The sequence below is a fragment of the Bombina bombina genome, chromosome 3, assembly GCF_027579735.1.
Source record: "Bombina bombina isolate aBomBom1 chromosome 3, aBomBom1.pri, whole genome shotgun sequence".
In the NCBI taxonomy this organism is placed as follows: Eukaryota; Metazoa; Chordata; class Amphibia; order Anura; family Bombinatoridae; genus Bombina; species Bombina bombina.
In genome coordinates, this window is record NC_069501.1 from 307,369,018 (window position 1) to 307,391,290 (window position 22,273).

Here is a 22,273-nt window from a genome sequence, read left to right on the forward strand (position 1 = left end):
ACGATGTCTGTATGAGCCTTTGCTTTTGAAAGGGACGACGCTTGTATTAGAACGTCGTCCAAGTATGGTACTACTGCAATGCCCCTCGGTCTTAGAACCGCTAGAAGGGACCCGAGTACCTTTGTGAAAATCCTTGGAGCAGTGGCTAATCCGAATGGGAGGGCCACAAACTGGTAATGTTTGTCCAGAAAGGCAAACCTTAGGAACTGATGATGTTCTTTGTGGATAGGAATATGTAGGTACGCATCCTTTAGATCCACGGTAGTCATAAATTGACCTTCCTGGATAGTGGGTAGAATCGTTCGAATGGTTTCCATTTTGAACGATGGTACCCTGAGAAATTTGTTTAGGATCTTTAAATCCAGAATTGGTCTGAAGGTTCCCTCTTTTTTGGGAACTACGAACAGATTTGAGTAAAATCCCATTCCTTGTTCCGTCATTGGAACTGGGTGTATCACTCCCATCTTTAACAGGTCTTCTACACAATGTAAGAACGCCTGTCTCTTTATTTGGTTTGAGGATAAGTGAGACATGTGGAACCTTCCCCTTGGGGGTAGTTCCTTGAATTCCAGAAGATAACCCTGAAAAACTATTTCTAGCGTCCAGGGATCCTGAACATCTCTTGCCCAAGCCTGAGCAAAGAGCGAGAGTCTGCCCCCCACTAGATCCGGTCCCGGATCGGGGGCTACTCCTTCATGCTGTTTTGTTAGCGGTAGCAGGCTTCTTGATCTGCTTACCCTTGTTCCAGCCTTGCATCGGTTTCCAGGCTGTTTTGGACTGTGAGGCATTACCCTCTTGCTTAGAGGATGCAGAATTAGAGGCCGGTCCGTTCCTGAAATTACGAAAGGAACGAAAATTAGACTTATTCTTGGCCTTGAAAGGCCTATCTTGTGGGAGGGCGTGACCCTTTCCCCCAGTGATGTCTGAGATAATCTCTTTCAATTCTGGTCCAAAGAGAGTTTTACCCTTGAAGGGGATGTTAAGCAATTTTGTCTTGGATGATACATCCGCTGACCAAGACTTTAGCCAAAGCGCTCTGCGCGCCACAATTGCAAACCCTGAATTTTTCGCCGCTAATCTAGCTAATTGCAAAGCAGCATCTAAAATAAAAGAGTTAGCCAACTTAAGTGCGTGAACTCTGTCCATAACCTCCTCATATGGAGTCTCTCTACTGAACGACTTTTCTAGTTCCTCGAACCAGAACCACGCTGCTGTAGTGACAGGAACAATGCACGAAATGGGTTGTAGAAGGTAACCTTGCTGTACAAAAATCTTTTTAAGCAAACCTTCCAATTTTTTATCCATAGGATCTTTGAAAGCACAACTATCCTCGATAGGAATAGTAGTGCGCTTGTTTAGAGTAGAAACTGCCCCCTCGACCTTAGGGACTGTCTGCCATAAGTCCTTTCTGGGGTCGACCATAGGAAATAATTTCTTAAATATAGGAGGGGGAACAAAAGGTATGCCGGGTTTCTCCCACTCCTTATTCACTATGTCCGCCACCCGCTTGGGTATAGGAAAAGCGTCGGGGTGCACCGGAACCTCTAGGAACTTGTCCATCTTGCATAATTTTTCTGGAATGACCAAGTTGTCACAATCATCCAGAGTAGATAACACCCCCTTAAGCAGTGCGCTGAGATGTTCTAATTTAAATTTAAATGTCACAACATCAGGTTCAGCCTGTTGAGAAATTTTTCCTGAATCTGAAATTTCCCCATCTGACAAAACCTCCCTCATGGCCCCTTCAGATTGGTGTGAGGGTATGACAGAACAATTATCATCAGCGCCTTTTAGGAACTTTTCCAACTACTTTCAGGTCCTCACACATGCATCTGCATGTCTTGCTCTCAAAAACAACTGCGCAGTAATGGCGCGAAAATGAGGCTCAGCCTACAACTGGGAAGGCCCTTCCTGACTGGAAAAGGTGTCTAACATAGTGCCTGACGTTAAAAAACGTTCCCCAAGTTTATAAGTGTGAATTATCAGCATAAACATGTATAAAATGTCCAAATAAAGCAATCGATTTAGCCCATAAAAGTGTCTACCAGTTTTATAGCCCATATTAAGCCCTTTATTCTGTTTGAGACTAAGAAAATGGCTTACCGGTCCCCATGAGGGGAAATGACAGCCTTCCAGCATTACACAGTCTTGTTAGAAATATGGCTAGTCATACCTTAAGCAGAAAAGTCTGCTAACTGTTTCCCCCAACTGAAGTTACTTCATCTCAACAGTCCTATGTGGAAACAGCAATCGATTTTAGTTACTGTCTGCTAAAATCATCTTCCTCTCACAAACAGAAATCTTCATCCTTTTCTGTTTCAGAGTAAATAGTACATACCAGCACTATTTTAAAATAACAAACTCTTGATAGTAGAATAAAAAAACTACAACTAAACACCACATACTCTTAACCATCTCCGTGGAGATGTTGCCTGTGCAACGGCAAAGAGAATGACTGGGGTGGGCGGAGCCTAGGAGGGACTATATGGCCAGCTTTGCTGGGACTCTTTGCCATTTCCTGTTGGGGAAGAGATATTCCCACAAGTAAGGATGACGCCGTGGACCGGACACACAAATGTTGGAGAAATTTATAAACTATTTAGCATGGGTGTTTTTTGGTGGTTGTAGATGTGCAACAGATTTTGGGGGTCAAAGTTAGAAAAAATAGTTTTTTTCCATTTTTTCCTCATATTTTATAAATTTTTTATAGTAAATTATAAGATATGATGAAAATAATGGTATCTTTAGAAAGTCCATTTAATGGCGAGAAAAAAGGTATATAATATGTATGGGTACAGTAAATGAGTAAGAGGAAAATTACAGCTAAACACAAACACTGTAGAAATGTAAAAATAGCCTTGGTCCCAAACGGTCAACAAATGGAAAAGTGCTCTGGTCACTAAGGGGTTAAAGCTATAGGTGACCACAGTCAGGCGCTATATCCAACACTTCTAGTTTTTGTAATGTTAAAGTCCACACATCTTACATATTACACAAAATAGTTGAATTTACCGTTCAGCTTCCTCTTGCGCCCTTCTCTCCTCCTCCTCTCTCTCCTTCTGCAAGCGAGCTTGCCTTCTCTTTTCTTGCAAGATTTTTCCAGCTTCTTCAGCATCAGTTGTGCCGGCTGTATTCTTACCTAGAACACATACAAAAAACCCCTGAAAATAGGATATGACAGTGGGGAACATCTGGGTGACAGGTTGTGATACTGAGTGCTCTGTCACTTGTAATCTATAATCTTTCATCTATCTGCAGATTTAATAGCCATCTCTATACTGATCTATAGTAATCTACTTCTAAAACATTTTTAGCACATTATGAGTTAGTTATCAAGTGTGACAGCCCAATATTCTGATGATTTAAGCTGCATCACTACCATTAGTAGTCAGCCAAAATTGTAATCTACATGGATGCATTTTAGTTTTGAATAGAAGCATTTTTGTAATTGACATGTATGAGTAAAGTGCTTTTAATAAAAGCTATAGCTGTTCTAAAAGGGTATGCACCGTGCACCAGAATTTTAAAGACAGCACTTGTTTAGCGAGCCCAAGGTGCTTGTACTATCTGCTAACAACTCAGTTTAATTGCTGATATAATGCAAGCCCCACTGTCAATCTGAACAGCTGCAGTATTTAAAATGCTGGTGCAGTGAGAATATCCAGCTATGCTTCCCATGCACATTCAGAGCTATGCTTCCCATGCACATTCAGAGAAAAATGCTAAAACTAAAAAAAACAGTGATAACGTTTACTAGAAGCATTTTTGCCAATACCTGTACATTGCAAAAATGTTACTATTCAAAGATGTAATTAATTTGCGTGTATTTAAATTTTGACCGGAATGCCCCTTTAAGCTATCAACACCCCACCCTCAGGAAAGTATCCAGTAGACCTAGCTGGGAAGCAGTTACTAATTGCTAATATCTGATTATTACATTGGCACAACTTCTACAAAATATAAATCAGGGCTCGGCAAACCCAGTGCCAGGAAGACACTGGTCCCTAAAAATTAGGCCCTGTGTTTAGAGTTCCAAAAACACCCATTGGTACCCACAACCTTTGAAGCCGCAACTAAAATTTAGCAGGTCTCCCTGCAAACAACAAATACTTTTTACATATAAATGATGATCTTTTGGAGATACACTTCTTGGTAAATTACAGTCTGTAATGGAGCACCAGTCAGAAGAAGGTAAAGGGCTCTTGCTTGCTCAACCAGTTTGTAAACCAGCTATTTACCACTCTAAAAACTTAGATGCTGACACTCACTGGAATGGAATCACTGACCTTCCTATTATGTACTTTGTACTTCCCAGAGTACATTGTAATTATCTAATAGAGGCATATTTACTGTTTTCAGCTGGTGTTGTAAGTCATTATTATGAATCACACTTATCTATGAAGGAGGTTAGTGTTATATATATTTGTATATTTCTTATGAGACTGATAGATCAACATAAGCCTTAATATATATTAGTCTGGTTGTTTATGGTTTATCATCCCGTTATTCGTTTTACTGCTTGCTATTTTTTCTATTTTACTATTGAATGAGGTGCAAGAGTGGTCCTCTATGTAATTTGCTTGAAAAACTCAATAAAAACTCAATAAAACAATATAAAAAATAGGATATGACTAGGCTTCAGAACCATGGATTTATCAATACGGTATAGTATATGTCAAAATAGTATAGCTTAAACTATATACAAAATTAATGGGACATGAAAATAAAAAATATATGGGATATCTCTATTCCACTATGTTGAATTACAAACTAATACAAAACAAAAATATAAAGCAAATGTGGAATATATGAAGTAAAAAAAAATATAAATATATATTAAAATCCAATCTTTATTATGTAACCGATTAAAACCATAATTAAAGTTATTGGAAGTTGAGAGAACTATCAGATGTGGAGTTATGTCTCCAATTATCTTCCCCCCGCTTAATAGCGCAATTCCCAATACAACAAAAGATTAAAAACTGACCAAAGGCTCTAAAGACTATAGTGAGTTCCGTCTACAAGTTAGTACACAGTCAATGAAACAATGGCACTCCTAAGGGAACAGGTAGAGAAATTCCTTACAAGCCACAGACACTCCTATGTGCTCAAAGGCGACCTCCTGCCTGCGCACATCATTGGGGTTGCCCAATCTGCCGAGTGACCTGAATCTAATATATAATTCATTCACAGTTCTATCATTAGTTCAATAAGTATCACAGTTGTTTGTATGACCTATTCACATCTATCAGATTATATCAAATCCTCGTTAATGCTCAAACATAACAACATATCAAAATAGAATGACCGGAGCGTATTTAAATGATGACGATTAGCCGGACCAGCACTATACCCTGACAACGTCATGTACCTTGTGAAGAAAAACGTCAGCGGGTGAGGCTCTAAACGGTAGTGGAGATGTTAGCCGGAGTTTATCACTACAGTTCTATTTTGATATGTTATTACATTTGAGCAGTACAGGGAGAGGGTTTGATATAATATTCTGATAGATGTGAATAGATTATACAAACAACTGTGATACTCATATATTAATCGATTTAACTTTTGATATAACTGTGAATGAATAATGTATTCAATTCAGAGCACTCAGTAAATAAAATCGTCCGATTGGGTAACCCCCATGATGTTTGCAGGCAGGAGGTCGTCTTTGAGCACCTAGGAGTGTCTGTAGTTACGCTTGTGAGAAATTCCTCTACCTGTTCCCTTAGGAGAGCCTTTGTTTGATTAATTGTGTATTAATTTGGAGATTGTACTCACTAAAGTCTTGAGAGCCTTTGGTTAGTTTTTAATTATTTGGTCTTTTGAAACTAAGTGGGGGGGAGGAGAATAAGAGACAGAACTTCCCATGTGATAATTCTCTACTTCCAAAATCATGGTTTTAATTGGGGTTTTCTGTTGGAGAAATCCCCATGTCTGTATGTATATTTTATGCACACTAAATAAATATTTACGCTCAGAGATTGTCTTTTTGTGACATTATTGGCGAAGAATTGGATACAGAACTTCCCATGTGATAGTTCTCTCTACTTTCAATAACTTTTATTATGGTTTTAATTGGTTATGTAATAAGGATTGGATTTTAATAAAAAAAAAATTTTATTCCACATTAGCTTTATTTTTTTGTATGATTCAGATAGAGCATGCAATTTTAAACAACTTTCAAATTTACTTCTATTATCAAATTTTCTTTATTCTCTTGGTATCTTCTGTTGAAAAGCAGGGATGTAAGCTTAGGAGTGTGTGCATGTCTGGATCACTATATGGCAGCAGTTTTGCAAAAATGTTATACATTTGCAACAACACTAGATGGCAGCACTATATCCTGCTCCAGACACCTACCTAGGTATCTCTTCAACAAGGAATACCATGGAACAAAGCAAATTCAATAATAAAAGTAAATTATTTAAGATTGTATGCTCTGTCTGAATCACAAAATATTTTTTGGGGGTTTAATATCCCTTTAATTACTTTTATTATTTTCCTGTAGAACTATATTACTTAGCCAATGACTAAGTTGTGCCTCCTAAATCAAAGGATAGGAAAATAATACACCAGCTGACACGGTAATCACATGAACTAATTAGGTCCTGTACAGGCAATAATTAGCTTTTTCCACAGAAAGGGACGGAGTGATGTACTCTTGGGACATTCTGGAGGTGAAACTATATATGGAAAAATAACTGGCATCCCTATATACAATGGCAGCAGTAGGTGTCACAAATAAGAAGACTGCATGCAATCTGTGTCACAGAAAACATAAAGAGTAAAGCTGTGGGTGTCCTGCAATTCAGACAGAGCCTCTAACAAATATCCCTCAGTCTGTGTTGAAGGCCTGGGTCTTTCATAGCTGCTGCCCATAAAGTAGGGACAATATGTTAAAGCCCTGCACAATGTTCTATGCTTGACAGCTTTTTATTTTTTATAATATATCACATTCATCTTGCAAATGTTGTTTTTGGCTGGGTGTTATTTATACATCTTAAAGGAATTGATTTTTTATGTATATATTTGGAGAAATTGGAGATAAATCATCTATACGTTTTAGTCAACCTTTTTTGCCAGCAAACTTGTTGTAAATTGCATTCCTTACTGAGCAAATAAACTGCTTGCCCAAGCAATAAAATGGACAATAAAATTAAGAGGGAATGCAGTTTTACCTTGCTGCAGTATCCATCCATGTTTGTATATATGGTGCATTAGAACAAAGCATAAGCAACCACACAATGCAGTCTTATTTCTAAAGTTAATTGCAAATGAATCCCATGGTGCTGCTGGCCCTGCCAGCTATATACCCACGTGAGACCTCAGATCAGACCAATGACCCTGCAGCACATACCAGAATATGCTCACATCAGATCAGACTCCGTTAAAGGGACGAATTCAAATTTAGACCGGTGCTTAAGTAGAATAAAATATGATAGATAAAAAAGAAAAAAGGTACTTATAATTAGCACTCTTGCCTCAAAATAGAAAATGTGAGTTAACACCAATAGTGGCAGAAATAAGAAAATTCAGCCACTCACACTGATAAAGACTCTGCTACAGGGATGGAACTACGGGGGGTGCAGAGGTCGCAACTGTGACTGGGGGGGCCCAACTTCAAAAATATATATATATATATATTTTTCCAATAAAAAAAACATTGACCTGCCACTGCCTGCACTGATATCATGTGAGTGTGATGTGATGCTTCACTAGTGTCTTTGCCTCTGACTACAGGGGTTAGTGTTCCTGTTTTACCCATTGGTGTTTATGTGTGTGTATGTGTATATGTGTGTATGTATGTATGTATGTGACTGTGTGTGTATTTATGCATGTAGGGTTAGAAGAAAGAAAAACGAGGAGCTGCAGACTCTTTTCCAAAGTGGGTAATTTAATAAGCAGACAAGTGAAAGACACAGTCACAGTGTGCAGGGCTGGATCCGACGCGGTTCCCGCATGCTCACATGCGCTTCATCAGAGATCTACAGGTGTTCACCTGCTGTCAGGTTAAATACTGGTATTAGCCAATAGTGTATAAGTAAGGCCTAATTGGTGTGGTGTGAAGTATGTGTGCGTATGTTTGTGGAACCAGCAAATCATAGACCTTGCTACTACAGCATGGGGGGCAGGGGGTAAACAGTGTCACTATACAGTACCACTATATACAGTATGGGGGGGGGCTGGACCATGTCACAGACTACTGTGGTCACTTTATAAAGTACTGGGGCAGGCAGGGGCAGGCCAGCCATCTCACCGGCAGATTACAGACTGTGTTACTAACTCATATATACAGTACTGGTGGGTTAAACAGTGTCACTATATACAGTAATAGGGGGTCAGACCATCTCACAGACTATGGGCACAGGGTACCTCCTTTTGCAGACATGTAATCTGATTCACATTTTTTTTCTGTGTTAAATGTTAAAAAAAAAAGTATCAAATTCACCTTTTTTTTGGGGGGGGGGGGGTTCTTAGATTCTTGCACCTGGGCCCTGTGGTTTCTAGTTACGCTTCTGCTCTGCTATAATTAGCACTGATATTGTTCTTTATAGCAGAGTCTTTATCAGTGTGAGTGGCTGCATTTTCTTATTTCGAACACTATGGTGTTAACTCACATTTTCTATTTTGAGGCAAGAATGCTAATTATAAGTATTTTTTTTTTTTTTTATCTATTACATTTTCCATTTACTTGTTATAAAAGCTGCAGATTGGTAAAATGTATTGGAAACTAAATCTTTATTTTCAGATTTGAAACATGGATCTATAACCTTATGCAAGTATCCTTCTTTGTATGTATTTATTTAATTGTAAAAGTTTTACATACTATAGGCCAGATTACGAGTGGCACACTAACAGTTACGTGCAAATAAATACATAGTGGCACACTAACATTCTTGCTTTTCAAATAAAGATACCAAGAGAATGAAGAAAATTTGATAATAGGAGTAAATTAGAAAGTTGCTTAAAATTACATGGTCTATCTGAATCACAAAAGAAAAACATTGAGTTCAGTGTCCCTTTAAGTATTTATATGTATATATATATATATATACACTGTATATATACACTGTATATATATATCTATATATATACACACATATATACATACCAGTATGTACACACTTACAGATATATATCGAGAGAGAGATTTATATATATATATATATATATATATATATATATATATATATATATATATATATATATATATATATATGTGTGTGTGTGTGTGTGCATTGGAGCCCTTTGCAGTCAAGTAGTTAAAAACATTTAAAAGCATATTTATGCAATATTCATATTTAATAAAGTGTTTAACTGTAAAAGGCTTCTTCAAGAGGCAGAATAAATGACGGATATCCCTGGCATTGCCCTTTTTATATTTAAAGGAGTAGCAACCAATCCATGATGAGAGAAGTGTAAAGGGTCCAATCGGAGTGGAGGGTGTGTAAGATCACCAATCCTGATTAGTTACACAGATCACAGCCAGCACCGAGTGTTCTTCCTGTTTCCGGGTACTCGGTGCTGGCTGTGATCTGTGTAACTAATCAGGATTGGTGATCTTACACACCCTCCACTCCGATTGGACCCTTTACACTTCTCTCATCATGGATTGGTTGCTACGCCTTTAAATATAAAAGGCGCAATGCCAGGGATATCAGTCATTTATTCTGCGTGTTGAAGAAGCCCGGCCATAGACCGGGGGAAATGCGTTAGGCTCTTGCATATTACCTGGAGTTAACAGTGACTTACAAGCTTACTTGTCCCCACAAGCTATAACAGCAATCTGGCATAGGATCCGGACACTCTGCCTGATATGAAACAACTACGTCTGTTAAGTGAGACAAGATAGCTGTATGAACTCAGCGCTCCCTGTGAATGCATTTTAAATTTTGTAGCTAGTAAGTGCAGCTTATTTTGCGTGTGCAATAATTTGTAATTAAAGCTTTTCACTTGAGTCCTGCCCTGTGCGCCTTTTCTTCTTTATCTTTTTCATGTTATTGCACCTGGGCTAAGGTTCTGGGAATACCTAGCTGGATAAAGGCTGCACTGATTTGGCACTACGACTCCCTCTGTTTCATAAAGAAATATTCATCTAAAGCTCAACATAAGGCTCTACATATTGCTTCACCTCTTCATCATTACTTGATGCTTTGGGATTTTATCTATACCAGAAACTAGAAACTAGACAGCTTTTTTTGGACACTATATGTTAACCCTTCTTTTCGGTTAACTACTAAAGGTACTGTGAACATAATAAGTGTATACATATAATCACAGCATTTAGAACTGGGCAAACGAGTGGATCTATGTTCAGATCATGTCAATATTTTTTGTGATATATTTTGTGTGAGATTTCTAAATGTTTATTGCGAGGTCTTAGTCACTATTCAATAATTTTATTGTTATTTTTCTTTACATGGAGAAATACTATAAGGTACACTATAATCTCTCTATAACAAGAGGTTGTGTGTGTTAGAGGATACATGTTTAAATAATTTAAATAATTATATAGGAAAATATTATTTTATGGTCAGAACATAGCGCAATTAATTTTCTTGTGTCCATAAAGTGTTTAACTGTGTTTGTACTGTAAATACTTCACATTCCAATGTTCTTCACATAGGGGAATATATTCTAAGTATTTATAAATCGAAATTACTACATATATATGTGTTTACCTATATATAGGGCTCGATTTATCAAGTCGTTTGCCGCAGTACGGCTGCAGTTTCTCACAAGAGAACCTGCAGTCGGTATTTATCAAGCAGCGGTCATCAGACTGCTGCTTTCTATCCTATTCTAAAGCTCCTGCCCATGCGTGATTGGTTGTGTGCGGGCGGTGTTGCACAAGAGCCGAAAATAGCGCTCTGGTGCAATGCTGAATTCTGCCAAGAGAGTTCTGCCCGCGAGCTGCAGTGGCCAGGGGCGCATATGTACACCCCTGTCCTCTGTCGCTTGATAAATTGAGCCCATTTTTTATTATACTTTATTTATGAAGAGCCAGCATATTCTGCAGCGCTGTCCATGGGTACAATTCACTTAAGTAAAACAATGATGTGTGGGGGGGGGGGTGTTCGACCACCGGCTAAGATGGCTGCCATTTCCATAACGACTGAACACTGAAGTCAATATATCTGCTGTTTATCGCCTGAGTACGAATCCAATTTTATTCTATGAGAAACAGTGAAGACAGATACTTAAGTACTTTTGCTTGTAATGGCCTGGATCTTCTCCCACCCCTCCACTTTCCTAAAGTATCAGGTAACGCAGCTATATATAAAATATCCAAGAAGTAGTGCGCACTGGCAAAAGAATGTTCACAGAGGGATACAATTCTTCAAAATGTATTATCCAAGTTTAAGAACATAAGAGGTGAAGCACCCTCTAAAACAAACACAGGAAAGTGCGTTCTAGATCTGACGTTTGTAGTGCGCATGCGCACTTGGTCACTGCAACGCAGCTATATATGCTAAACTAAAATATCCAAGATACAGCTAACCTATATATATACACATACATACATTTGTGCTCATAAGTTTACATACCCTGGCAGAATTTATGATTTCTTGGCCATTTTTCAGAGAACATGAATGATAACACAAAAATGTTTCTTTCACTCATGGTCAGTGTTTGGCTGAAGCCATTTATTATTAATCAACTGTGTTTACTCTTTTTAAATCAGAATGACAACAGAAACTACCCAAATGACCCTGATCAAAAGTTTACATACCCTGGTGATTGTGGCCTGATAACATGCACACAAGTTGACACAAAGGGTTTTGAATAGCTATTAAAGGTAACCATCCTCACCTGTGATCTGTTTGCTTGTAATTAGTGTGCGCATATAAAAGTTTCTGGACTCCTGACAGACCCTTGTATCTTTCATCCAGTGCTGCACTGACGTTTCTGGATTGTGAGTCATGGGGAAAGCAAAATAATTGTCAAAGGATCTGCGGGAAAAGGTAGTTGAACTGTATAAAACAGGAAAGGGATATAAAAAGATAGCCTCCGATGAAGCGCATCTACGCATGCGCGAAACGCGTCAGACGTTCTCCACTGTGACTCTGTTTGTACATTACTTTTGGACTGTACAATAAACATTTTTTACTTCAGCAGATACTACGCCTCATTGGTGCATATTTCTTTTGACTTTATGATATAAAAAGATATCCAAGGAATTGAAAATGCAAATCAGCAGTGTTCAAACTCTAATCAAGAAGTGGAAAATGAGGGGTTCTGTTTAATAACATACTGCATTCATATTGCCATCAATTCTGACCAAATTTCCTGTGCCTTTATAGATCACACATCCCCAAAACATCAGCGATCCACCTCCGTGTTTCACAGTAGGAATGGTGTACCTTTCATCATAGGCCTTGTTGTCTCCTCTCCAAATGTAGCATTTATGGTTGTGACCAAAAAGCTCAATTTTGGTCTCATTACTCGCTTGTCTCTGTTCTGTTGGGCGTATTGCAAGTGTGATACTTTGTGGAATTTGCGTAGTAATGGCTTTCTTCTGGCGACTCGACCATGCAGCCCATCTTTTTTCAAGTGCCTCCTTATTGTGCATCTTGAAACAGCCACACCACATGTTTTCAGAGAGTCCAGTATTTCACCTGAAGCTATTTGTGGGTTTGTCTTTGCATCCCGAACAATTTTCCTGGCAGTTGTGGCTGAAATTTTAGTTGGTCTACCTGACCATGGTTTGGTTTCAACAGAACCCCTCATTTTCCTCTTCTTGATTAGAGTTTGAACACTGCTGATTGGCATTCTCAATTCCTTGGATATCTTTCTATATCCCTTTCCTGTTTTATACAGTTCAACTACCTTTTCCCGCAGATTATTTGACAATTCATTTGCTTTCACCATGACTCAGAATCCAGAATAATCAGTGCAGCACTGGATGAAAGATGCAAGGGTCTGTCAGGAGTCCAGAAACTCATTGCTCTTTTATACACACACACAAATTACAAGTAAACAGATCACAGGTGAGGATGGTTACCTTTAATAGCCATTCAAACCATTTTGTGTCAACTTGAGTGCATGTTATCAGGCCAAAATCACCAGGGTATGTAAACTTTTGATCAGGGTCATTTGGGTAGTTTCTGTTGTCATTCTGATTTAAAAAGAGTAAACGCAGTTGATTAATAATAAATGGCTTCAGCCAAACACTGACCATGAGTGAAATAAACATTTTTGTGTTATCATTCATATTCTCTGAAAAATGGCCAAGAAATCATAAATTCTGCCAGGGTATGTAAACTTATGAGTACAACTGTATATATATATATATATATATATATATATATATATATATATATATATATATATCTGTGCGCCTGCAAAATAACATTTGGATTAGTCCTACTTAGGACACTTTTTTTGCTTTTAAATTTATCAATAAAGAAAGTTTTTTAACTTATATACAAGGACTCTGAGCGCTTTTGTGGTTTCTACTTTGGACTCTATATATATTAGCGTGGCCCTAGGAAGCTCACAGGGGGTTGCGATGCTGCAAATGACTATGCCACAGTGGCAACGCCAGGTGTTGGTGATCGGGAAGAGGAACTCTCCACAGCTGAGATCAAAAGATTGCGTGCTCCTTGTACTCAAGATGAGTATCAACATGGTGGCTCAGGAGGGGTTGCGGTGCCTGTCGTGGTTGCAGCTGCTCTATCAGACGATGTGAAACCTATACAGCCCATGGTTCAGCTAATTACACGACCGAAATTGGTAAGCTCAGCCACTTTCACCGATAGCCTAAACGGCATACATCCCTTAGCTTGTGCAATCCTGGACAGTATGAGTGCATACATGGTCTGGAACAATCTAGGAGATCGTTGTTCAACTATGGGGCAAAATCTGAGAGCCGGAATAGAATACATTTTCACTGATCTGGACTTGCCCTAATGTGAGGATTAGTAGACTAAGCTATTTGGTATTAATTTGGGGCATATTCAGTTCCTACAGCCCTCACAAAAAACATAATTTATGTAAGAACTTACCTGATAAAGTCATTTCTTTCATATTAGCAAGAGTCCATGAGCTAGTGACGTATGGGATATACATTCCTACCAGGAGGGGCAAAGTTTCCCAAACCTCAAAATGCCTACAAATACACCCCTCACCACACCCACAAATCAGTTTAACGAATAGCCAAGAAGTGGGGTGATAAGAAAAAAGTGTGAAAGCATATAAAATAAGGAATTAGAATAATTGTGCTTTATACAAAAAAATCATAACCACCACAAAAAAGGCTGGGCCTCATGGACTCTTGCTAATATGAAAGAAATGAATTTATCAGGTAAGTTCTTACATAAATTATGTTTTCTTTCATGTAATTAGCAAGAGTCCATGAGCTAGTGACGTATGGGATAATGACTACCCAAGATGTGGATCTTTCCAAGCAAGAGTCACTAGAGAGGGAGGGATAAAATAAAGACAGCCAATTCCTGCTGAAAATAATCCACACCCAAAATAAAGTTTAATGAAAAACATAAACAGAAGATTCAAACTGAAACCGCTGCCTGAAGTACTTTTCTACCAAAAACTGCTTCAGAAGAAGAAAATACATCAAAATGGTAGAATTTAGTAAAAGTATGCAAAGAGGACCAAGTTGCTGCTTTGCAAATCTGATCAACCGAAGCTTCATTCCTAAACGCCCAGGAAGTAGAAACTGACCTAGTCGAATGAGCTGTAATCCTTTGAGGCGGAGTCTTACCCGACTCGACATAGGCATGATGAATTAAAGATTTCAACCAAGATGCCAAAGAAATGGCAGAAGCTTTCTGGCCTTTTCTAGAACCGGAAAAGATCACAAATAGACTAGAAGTCTTTCGGAAAGACTTAGTAGCTTCAACATAATATTTCAAAGCTCTAACAACATCCAAAGAATGCAACGATTTCTCCTTAGAATTCTTAGGATGAGGACATAATGAAGGAACCACAATTTCTCTACTAATGTTGTTGGAATTCACAACCTTAGGTAAAAATTCAAAAGAAGTTCGCAACACCGCCTTATCCTGATGAAAAATCAGAAAAGGAGACTCACAAGAAAGAGCAGATAATTCAGAGAGTCTTCAGGCAGAAGAGATCACCAAAAGGAACAAAACTTTCCAAGAAAGTAATTTAATGTCCAATTAATGCATGGGTTCAAAAAGAGGAGCTTGAAGAGCCCCCAGAACCAAATTCAAACTCCAAGGAGGAGAAATTGACTTAATGACAGGTTTTATACGAACCAAAGCTTGTACAAAACAATGAATATCAGGAAGATTAGCAATCTTTCTGTGAAAAAGAAGAGAAAGAGCAGAGATTTGTCCTTTCAAAGAACTTGCGGACAAACCTTTATCTAAACCATCCTGAAGAAACTGTAAAATTCTCGGAATTCTAAAAGAATGCCAAGAAAAATGATGAGAAAGACACCAAGAAATATAAGTCTTCCAGACTCTATAATATAACTCTCTAGATACAGATTTACGAGCCTGTAACATAGTATTAATCACAGAGTCAGAGAAAACCTTCTTTGACCAAGAATCAAGCGTTCAATCTCCATACCTTTAAATTTAAGGATTTGAGATCCTGATGGAAAAAAGGACCTTGCGACAGAAGGTCTGGTCTTAACGGAAGAGTCCACGGATGGCAAGAGGCCATCCGGACAAGATCCGCATACCAAAACCTGTGAGGCCATGCCGGAGCTACCAGCAGAACAAACGAGCATTCCTTCAGAATCTTGGAGATTACTCTTGGAAGAAGAACTAGAGGCGGAAAGATATAGGCAGGATGATACTTCCAAGGAAGTGATAATGCATCCACTGCCTCCGCCTGAGGATCCCGGGATCTGGACAGATACCTGGGAAGTTTCTTGTTTAGATGAGACGCCATCAGATCTATTTCTGGAAGTTCCCACATTTGAACAATCTGAAGAAATACCTCTGGTTGAAGAGACCATTCGCCCGGATGCAACGTTTGGCGACTGAGATAATCCGCTTCCCAATTGTCTATACCTGGGATATGAACCGCAGAGATTAGACAGGAGCTGGATTCCGCCCAAACCAGAATTCGAGATACTTCTTTCATAGCCAGAGGACTGTGAGTCCCTCCTTGATGATTGATGTATGCCACAGTTGTGACATTGTCTGTCTGAAAACAAATGAACGATTCTCTCTTCAGAAGAGGCCAAGACTGAAGAGCTCTGAAAATTGCACGGAGTTCCAAAATATTGATCGGTAATCTCACCTCCTGAGATTCCCAAACTCCTTGTGCCGTCAGAGATCCCCACACAGCTCCCCAACCTGTAAGACTTGCATCTGTTGAAATTACAGTCCAGGTCGGAAGAACAAAAGAAGCCCCCTGAATTAAACTATGGTGATCTGTCCACCACGTTAGAGAGTGTCGTACAATCGGTTTTAAAGATATTAATTGAGATATCTTTGTGTAATCCCTGCACCATTGATTCAGCATACAGAGCTGAAGAGGTCGCATGTGAAAATGAGCAAAGGGGATCGCGCCCGATGCAGCAGTCATAAGACCTAGAATTTCCATGCATAAGGCTACCGAAGGGAATGATTGTGACTGAAGGTTTCGACAAGCTGAAATCAATTTTAGACGTCTCTTGTCTGTCAAAGACAGAGTCATGGACACTGAATCTATCTGGAAACCCAGAAAGGTTACCCTTGTCTGAGGAATCAATGAACTTTTTAGTGAATTGATCCTCCAACCATGATCTTGAAGAAACAACACAAGTCGATTCGTATGAGATTCTGCTAAATGTGAAGACTGAGCAAGTACCAAGATATCGTCCAAATAAGGAAATACCACAATACCCTGTTCTCTGATTACAGACAGAAGGGCACCGAGAACCTTTGAAAAAATTCTTGGAGCTGTAGCTAGGCCAAACGGCAGAGCCACAAACTGGTAATGCTTGTCCAGGAAAGAGAATCTCAGGAACTGATAATGATCTGGATGAATTGGAGTATGCAGATATGCATCCTGTAAATCTATTGTGGACATATAATGCCCTTGCTGAATAAAAGGCAAGATAGTCCTTACAGTTACCATTTTGAACGTTGGTATCCTTACGTAACGATTCAATATTTTTAGATCCAGAACTGGTCTGAAGGAATTCTCCTTCTTTGGTACAATGAAGAGATTCGAATAAAACCCCAGCCCCTGTTCCAGAACTGGAACTGGCATAATTACTCCAGCCAACTCTAGATCTGAAACACATTTCAGAAATGCTTGAGCTTTCACTGGATTTACTGGGACACGGGAAAGAAAAAATCTCTTTGCAGGAGGTCTTATCTTGAAACCAATTCTGTACCCTTCTGAAACAATGTTCTGAATCCAAAGATTGTGAACAGAATTGATCCAAATTTCTTTGAAAAAACGTAACCTGCCCCCTACCAGCTGAGCTGGAATGAGGGCCGCACCTTCATGTGGACTTAGAAGCTGGCTTTGCTTTTCTAGAAGGCTTGGATTTATTCCAGACTGGAGATGGTTTCCAAACTGAAACTGCTCCTGAGGATGAAGGATCAGGCTTTTGTTCTTTGTTGAAACGAAAGGAACGAAAACGATTATTAGCCCTGTTTTTACCCTTAGATTTTTTATCCTGTGGTAAAAAAGTTCCTTTTCCACCAGTAACAGTTGAGATAATAGAATCCAACTGAGAACCAAATAATTTGTTACCCTGGAAAGAAATGGAAAGTAGAGTTGATTTAGAAGACATATCAGCATTCCAAGTTTTAAGCCATAAAGCTCTTCTAGCTAAAATAGCTAGAGACATAAACCTGACATCAACTCTGATAATATCAAAAATGGCATCACAGATAAAATTATTAGCATGTTGAAGAATAATAATAATATTATGAGAATCATGATCTGTTACTTGTTGCGCTAAAGTTTCCAACCAAAAAGTTGAAGCTGCAGCAACATCAGCCAATGATATAGCAGGTCTAAGAAGATTACCTGAACACAGATAAGCTTTTCTTAGAAAGGATTCAATTTTCCTATCTAAAGGATCCTTAAACGAAGTACCATCTGACGTAGGAATAGTAGTACGTTTAGCAAGGGTAGAAATAGCCCCATCAACTTTAGGGATTTTGTCCCAAAATTCTAATCTGTCAGACGGCACAGGATATAATTGCTTAAAACGTTTAGAAGGAGTAAATGAATTACCCAAATTATTCCATTCTCTGGAAATTACTTCAGAAATAGCACCAGGAACAGGAAAAACTTCTGGAATAACCACAGGAGATTTAAAGACCTTATCTAAACGTTTAGATTTAGTATCAAGAGGACCAGAATCCTCAATTTCTAAAGCAATTAGTACTTCTTTAAGTAAAGAACGAATAAATTCCATTTTAAATAAATATGAAGATTTATCAGCATCAACCTCTGAGACAGAATCCTCTGAACCAGAAGAGTCATTAGAATCAGAATGATGATGTTCATTTAAAAATTCATCTGTATAAAGAGAAGTTTTAAAAGATTTTTTATGTTTACTAGAAGGAGGAATAACAGACATAGCCTTCTTGATGGATTCAGAAACAAAATCTCTTATGTTATCAGGAACACTCTGAACATTAGATGTTGATGGAACTGCAACAGGTAATGGTACATTACTAAAGGAAATATTATCTGCATTAACAAGTTTGTCATGACAATTAATACAAACAACAGCTGGAGGAACAGCTACCAAAAGTTTACAGCAGATACACTTAGCTTTGGTAGTTCCAGCACTAGACAGCGATTTTCCTGAAGTATCTTCTGACTCAGATGCAACGTGAGACATCTTGCAATATGTAAGAGAAAAAACAACATATAAAGCAAAATTGATCAAATTCCTTAAATGACAGTTTCAGGAATGGGAAAAAATGCGAAGGAACAAGCTTCTAGCAACCAGAAGCAAAGAAAAATGAGACTTAAATAATGTGGAGACAAAAGCGACGCCCATATTTTTTTAGCGCCAAATAAGACGCCCACATTATTTGGCGCCTAAATGCTTTTGGCGCCAAAAATGACGCCAGGTCCGGAACGCCGACATTTTTGGCGCAAAAGAACGTCAAAAATGACGCAACTTCCGGCGACACGTATGACGCCGGAAACAGAAAAAATTTTTTGCGCCAAAAAAGTCTGCGCCAAAAATGACGCAATAAAATGAAGCATTTTCAGCCCCCACGAGCCTAACAGCCCACAGGGAAAAAAAGTCAAATTTTTAAGGTAAGAAAAATGATTGATTCAAATGCATTATCCCAAATATGAAACCGACTGTCTGAAAATAAGGAATGTTGAACATCCTGAGTCAAGGCAAATAAATGTTTGAATACATATATTTAGAACTTTATTAAAAAAGTGCCCAACCATAGCTTAGAGTGTCACAGAAAATAAGACTTACTTACCCCAGGACACTCATCTACATGTTTGTAGAAAGCCAAACCAGTACTGAAACGAAAATCAGCAGAGGAAATGGTATATATATATATAAGAGTATATCGTCGATCTGAAAAGGGAGGTAAGAGATGAATCTCTACGACCGCTAAAAGAGAACCTGTGAAATAGACCCCGTAGAAGGAGATCATTGAATTCAAACAGGCAATACTCTCCTCACATCCCTCTGACATTCACTGCACGCTGAGAGGAAAACCGGGCTCCAACCTGCTGCGGAGCGCATATCAACGTAGAATCTAGCACAAACTTACTTCACCACCTCCATAGGAGGCAAAGTTTGTAAAACTGATTTGTGGGTGTGGTGAGGGGTGTATTTGTAGGCATTTTGAGGTTTGGGAAACTTTGCCCCTCCTGGTAGGAATGTATATCCCATACGTCACTAGCTCATGGACTCTTGCTAATTACATGAAAGAAATCGACAAACTAGCCAAAATGTTTAATAGGGGTTTGGTTTTGGTTTTATTGCAGTTGGACCAAGTCCACATTGCTGACAATATGACTTCATCAATTTGCCCAGATGTAAATTAGTATTTAACTCCTTTACCTACACCATGTATGATGTGAAGGGGTTAAAATATAAAAGCTGAGTTATAATGGTAGTTATTTTGAATATTGATCCTTACAGGTATAATCCATTCAGTTTTTACATACAGTACATTGGTGCTATTACCTACTTTAGTAACAATATAATTTCCAGCTTCATTTAACCTGGTTTCACTCTAAGCTACAGGCTATTACATTTATTGTATTTAACGGTATGCCTCACGCACTTCATCCTTGTTTTAGACACCTGATGTTTTCCTGTCTGCGGCCAGGACAGTGAAGCATGAATGCTCTAGTTAATGATGTGGTTCAGTGGCGTATTTAGGTTTAGTGCTGCCCTAGACACTCAGAATCCTGTTGCCCCCCCCACCCCCCGGATTTAGGGCAATTTTGGCCATATAATTTTTTGGGTCAAGGAGTAATGTGACAAAGCATATATTACTAGTGTGCTTAAGTGCACAGATACAGTCAAAGAGGATTTTGGGACAGATTTCATTGTATATAAAGAATATCCTTACATTATGTATACGCAATTGTGCAAATAGCTCTTCTGAGAAGGGAGTCTCTGAGTGTGTCAGTCAATGCACAGCTGATAAGAATCATGCATTGTGTGTTGTTAATGTAGTTGTACATAATGTATATTTGCCTGTGAATTGTGTGTATGTTTAATCAGGAGGTCCTGCTAGATTTGTAGCCTGTGTGTACGTGTTTTGTCAGAAATTATTTTGTGAGGTGAGCCTTTACTGTATTGGTTGGTCTGACACTTCTGCAGGATCTGTAAGCTGAGCTCCTTTGGTGGACAGGGTGCTGCAGAAAGCTAAAGCTAGAAAAGCCTTTGTGAGCTGTACCTGTTGTACAGGGGGGACCCGAGCCTTGAGAGCAAACACACAGGAAGAGAAGGCAGAGACAGATTAACCAGAGGGAGTGTTGAAAAACCCATAAATGTGTCTACCATTCCCAGAAATAAGAGACAGATAATAGAGGGCTTTGTGACCATTTCACATATAAAGAGATTCATATTAAAACTATGAGCTTAAAATGACAGCCACCAGTTACTCACCTTAGCACTGTACAGCCTCCACTACTGTAAATTAAATGCAACACTAACAGTTTTCTAAAGTCACTAATAAACACACCAGCTGAATTCCTCAATTCCAGCATGACCCATCAGAAACCAACCATAATCAACAGCAAAATCGCAATTAACAACTTCCAAGTTCCTAGCCTAGGCACGTCGTTAGTGACAACACAGTCTGCTTTATTAGCCAGCATCTACACAGTCAGTCCCTGAGTCTGACAAGTGACTCTGTGGAAGCCTGAGTGCCATACCTAATTTAGTTGCTCCAGTCCTCACTGTCTCATATGCTCCACTGGATCAGTCTGACTCTGTCTCCTCTCCTCCCGACTCGTAACAGTCACCTAACCTGTTGCCGCCTGGCCTGGGAGATCACATGCGTGACTCCCTCAAGCCATGTACGGCAGATAGTGAAAGCTGGCTGGCTGGTTCAAAACGTCACATGACCGCTTGGAGGTAAGCCGCCAGTTAAAAGTAAAATAAATGTTTTTTTAAAAGCAGCCAGATATCAGGTGCAGTCAGTGGACAAGTGCCGCCCTAGGCACCGGCCTTGTTGGCCTATTCATTAACACACCCCTGAGGTGGTTCCTTGAATATTTTAGGCTAACTACTGAAAAACAGCCTGAGATCTATTTATATATTCTTTTCCAACTTTATAACTACTAAAGTGCAGTAGAGGCTTTGAAACTTTAATATCTAAAGTAGTTGACAGTACTCTATTAAAGTGCCCAGTTTTCTTTTTCTATTATATTGTACTACCTACAAAATTAAGTGGTTATACTTACTGATGTTTGAAATGATACTCCAAGGAACCGGTTAGTTCTATATATTGTTTTGTGTTTTAATTCCTTTTTGCTTCATTTTGTCCTTTTTCCATAATATATTCCTTTGCAAATATTATGAGCTTAATTGCTCACAATTTCATAAATTAATAGTGGATCACATGATAACAGTCCATTAGGGTTCTGATCCCATAACACTATTTAAATAATGTTTGAAAGCTTCATATATCTTTTAAAAAACTTATACAAGTTTAAATCTTAGCTGAGGGTCCAAGAGTGGCCCTATATTCTTAAGTGTCCCCCAGTAACTGTCATTTACAAAAGAACTAAAAGTCCAAGAGTCGCTTTAGGTGGGTAAAGGAGGTGTAAGTTTATTTAAAAATACTACTTTTGTCCATTTATCATTTATTCTGTCACTTTGCAT

General features: G+C 38.7%; 1 protein-coding gene across 4 annotated transcripts in view; it reads right to left on the reverse strand.

The window, feature by feature from the left end:
- MAP7D2 (MAP7 domain containing 2) overlaps positions 1–22,273 on the reverse strand; it is a 492,885-nt gene that overhangs the window by 59,341 nt on the left and 411,271 nt on the right. For all 4 annotated transcript variants that reach the window (XM_053706406.1, XM_053706403.1, XM_053706404.1 and 1 more), the window contains one exon: positions 3,013–3,139. In XM_053706406.1, coding sequence (XP_053562381.1) covers positions 3,013–3,139 — 127 coding nt within the window. The remainder of the gene's footprint in view (positions 1–3,012; positions 3,140–22,273) is intronic.